A 2500-nucleotide genomic window follows, 5' to 3' on the forward strand; every position below is an offset into this window, starting at 1 on the left:
TTTTTTTTTTTTTTTTTTTTTTTTTTTTTTTTTTTTTTTTTTTTGTCATATTGTTTAGCTCTGGGAAAGGGAAAAAATGAAAACAAAGCAATTAAAAAGATTGACAGGTATGGGTTTGTGTGAGACCTATTTGTAATTGTCAGGGTGACGTGGGCAAGAGGAGGAGGAGTAACAAACTGAAGCAGGAAAAGCAGCTCGATGTGTCTGTCTATCAGTTGAGACTGTCTGAGAGCCCTGGGATCCGAATGTGTGTTATATTTCAGTGAAAAGAGAAGAGAGGGAGAGTGGATCTCTTTCTCTCCCAGGAGTTTAAGGGGGGGGGGACAGTTCACGTTAATCTGTCCCACTCAGTGAATGTCTTTTCTTCCTCCCCCCCTCCCTCTTTGCACACACTCTCCGGGGTTTTTCTTGGTTTTGGCAAATTTTTTTGTGTGTGTGTGTTGGGTTTTTTTCTTTTTTTTTTTTTTTTCTTCTGTTGCAGATCAAGATCAGCCAAAAAAAATCCATGATAAAAAAATGTGTTTGCATTATATTTAGTAGCAGAAGAAGCTTCGATTTGTGGAAGAGAAAAAAAAGGGAGAGCAAGAGAGAAAAGTAGTCCTCTCCGGTGGTGACACTGTTTGATCTGTGACTGTTTGGAAGGTGGAGGAGTGACTGACATTTCCCATCCGGTGTATATGTATGTATGGGGGCTTTACTCCTTTTTATGATTTGCTTCCTTGCTCTTAGACTAAGTGCTGGGAGGAGAAGGAGAGACTGGATCGACCTCGTTTTTTGCACAATGAACAAACTATTATCAACGCAATAAAAAACCAAACAAACAAAAAACCCCCCAACAACAACAGCAACAACAACACACAAATCCACGAGCTTGAAACAAGCCAGCGAGCGAGCGAGCGAGAAAGTTGCGCTTTGAGACTCTTTGATCTCGAGAAAGCCTGAGAGGGGGGGAGTGACTGAATTTACCGTCTCATCGCCGGCGCTTGCTCGGCTCTCCACCGCGAAGAAGGAGGAGAAGAAGACGAAGAAGTGATTAAGGAAAGGAGAGGGAGAAGGGGAGAGAGGAAAAGGAGGGGGAAAAAAAGGAACGAAAGAAAGATAATGGATTTGGGCTACAGATTGAACTGATCAAATCTTATTTATTTTGCACATCTCCACTGGCATCTTCCCTGCTGCTGCTGCTGCTGCCGAGAGGACTGAAGAGCTTTGTCTTATAAGGAACTTAAAAGAGAGAGAAAGAGAGAGAGTGTGTGAGAGAGAGAGAGAGAGGGAGGAAAATTAACCTTGTAAATGAAAACATTTCCTAAGCAAGTTTTTGGAGTGGCGGCGGAAATTGGCATCCCTGTCACCAGTCTGTGGCTTGCCTCATCCCACACCCCACCTTCCCCCCCGCCCCGCGCACCCCGCTCGCCGCGCCGGGAGCTGACCCGGGGGGGGAACCCGGACCGGGCGAGAGGAGAACCCGACCAAACTTTTTCTCCTTCCTCCCCCCCCCTCCTCCTTCCTCCTCCTCTCCCTCTCTCCCATTCCTCCCCACCCTCCCTCTCGCTCTTCCTAGGCGGAATTAGAAGTTGAATCCGCTTTCTTTTCTCCTTCCTCCCCCTCCCTCCTTCCCTCCCTCCCTCCTTCCCTTCCCCCTCCCTCCCCACTTTATTTTTTTCTATTTTTTTTTATTTTTTTTATTATTATTATTTGTGTGTGTGCGTGCGCGGGTGTGTGCGTGTGTGTTTGTTTCTGCATGAAAAGAGGGGGGATCGGAAGAGGAGTCCTGCGCGGAAACTCGGCGGCGGCGGCGGCGAGGCGGCGGCGGCGGCGGCAGCAATGCCGCGGAGAAAGCAGCAGGCACCCCGGCGCTCCGCAGGTAACACCCTCCGCCTCCCCGCGCTGGGGAGCCGCGGGCACGGCAGGGGAGGGGTTAACCCGCCGGGAAGCATCGCCGCGGGGGGAGCGGTTCCTTCAGCCCCGCTTGCAGATTTAAAACACCCCGGGTGGCTGCCTCCGGGGGGTTTGGGGTTTGGGGCGGAGTGGGGGGGGGCGAAAGGGGGGCGGGGGGGGGGGGGGGGGGGGGGGGGGGGGGGGGGGGGGGGGGGGGGGGGGGGGGGGGGGGGGGGGGGGGGGGGGGGGGGGGGGGGGGGGGGTTGGGGGCCAGCACCTTGGTGGGGAAGAGACAGGGGCTGTAGTTTGTACTTCTTTGTACGCGGGAGCTGGAGGGATCGGCGTAGTTCCTGAGGTGTGTCACGCCGAGCCTGACAGCCTCCATCCTCCCCGCCGTTGCCAACACGTTTAAAACTAGAAACTTCATTTTGTTGCAGTCCTGTAATCTCCGCATGCGGTTCCGCGTGTGCGTGTGTGCGGTGCCCAGGGCAGCGCCGGGGAGGGGAGGGAGCTCCGCTGTGCCAGGGCAGGGATGGTCTGCTTTAAAAGTGTGTCAGACCGTATCCAGGCTGAACCTGACACTCGCGAAACAAAAGTCAACAAAATGGGACACAACGAGGCATCT

At 52.9% G+C, this 2500-nt stretch overlaps 1 protein-coding gene across 1 annotated transcript in view; it reads left to right on the forward strand.

The window, feature by feature from the left end:
• The first annotated feature begins 1675 nt into the window (after window positions 1-1675).
• The window catches only part of TSHZ1 (teashirt zinc finger homeobox 1), a 54500-nt gene continuing 53675 nt past the window's right edge, over window positions 1676-2500 (forward strand). The window contains exon 1 of the mRNA XM_027883899.1: window positions 1676-1861. Within this exon, the coding sequence (XP_027739700.1) occupies window positions 1822-1861 (40 nt within the window). The 5' untranslated portion in view covers window positions 1676-1821. The remainder of the gene's footprint in view (window positions 1862-2500) is intronic.

This window comes from Empidonax traillii, unplaced genomic scaffold, assembly GCF_003031625.1.
Source record: "Empidonax traillii isolate 1590-97213 ecotype Southwest subspecies unplaced genomic scaffold, ASM303162v1 scaffold136:size1122602, whole genome shotgun sequence".
Taxonomy (NCBI): domain Eukaryota; kingdom Metazoa; phylum Chordata; class Aves; order Passeriformes; family Tyrannidae; genus Empidonax; species Empidonax traillii.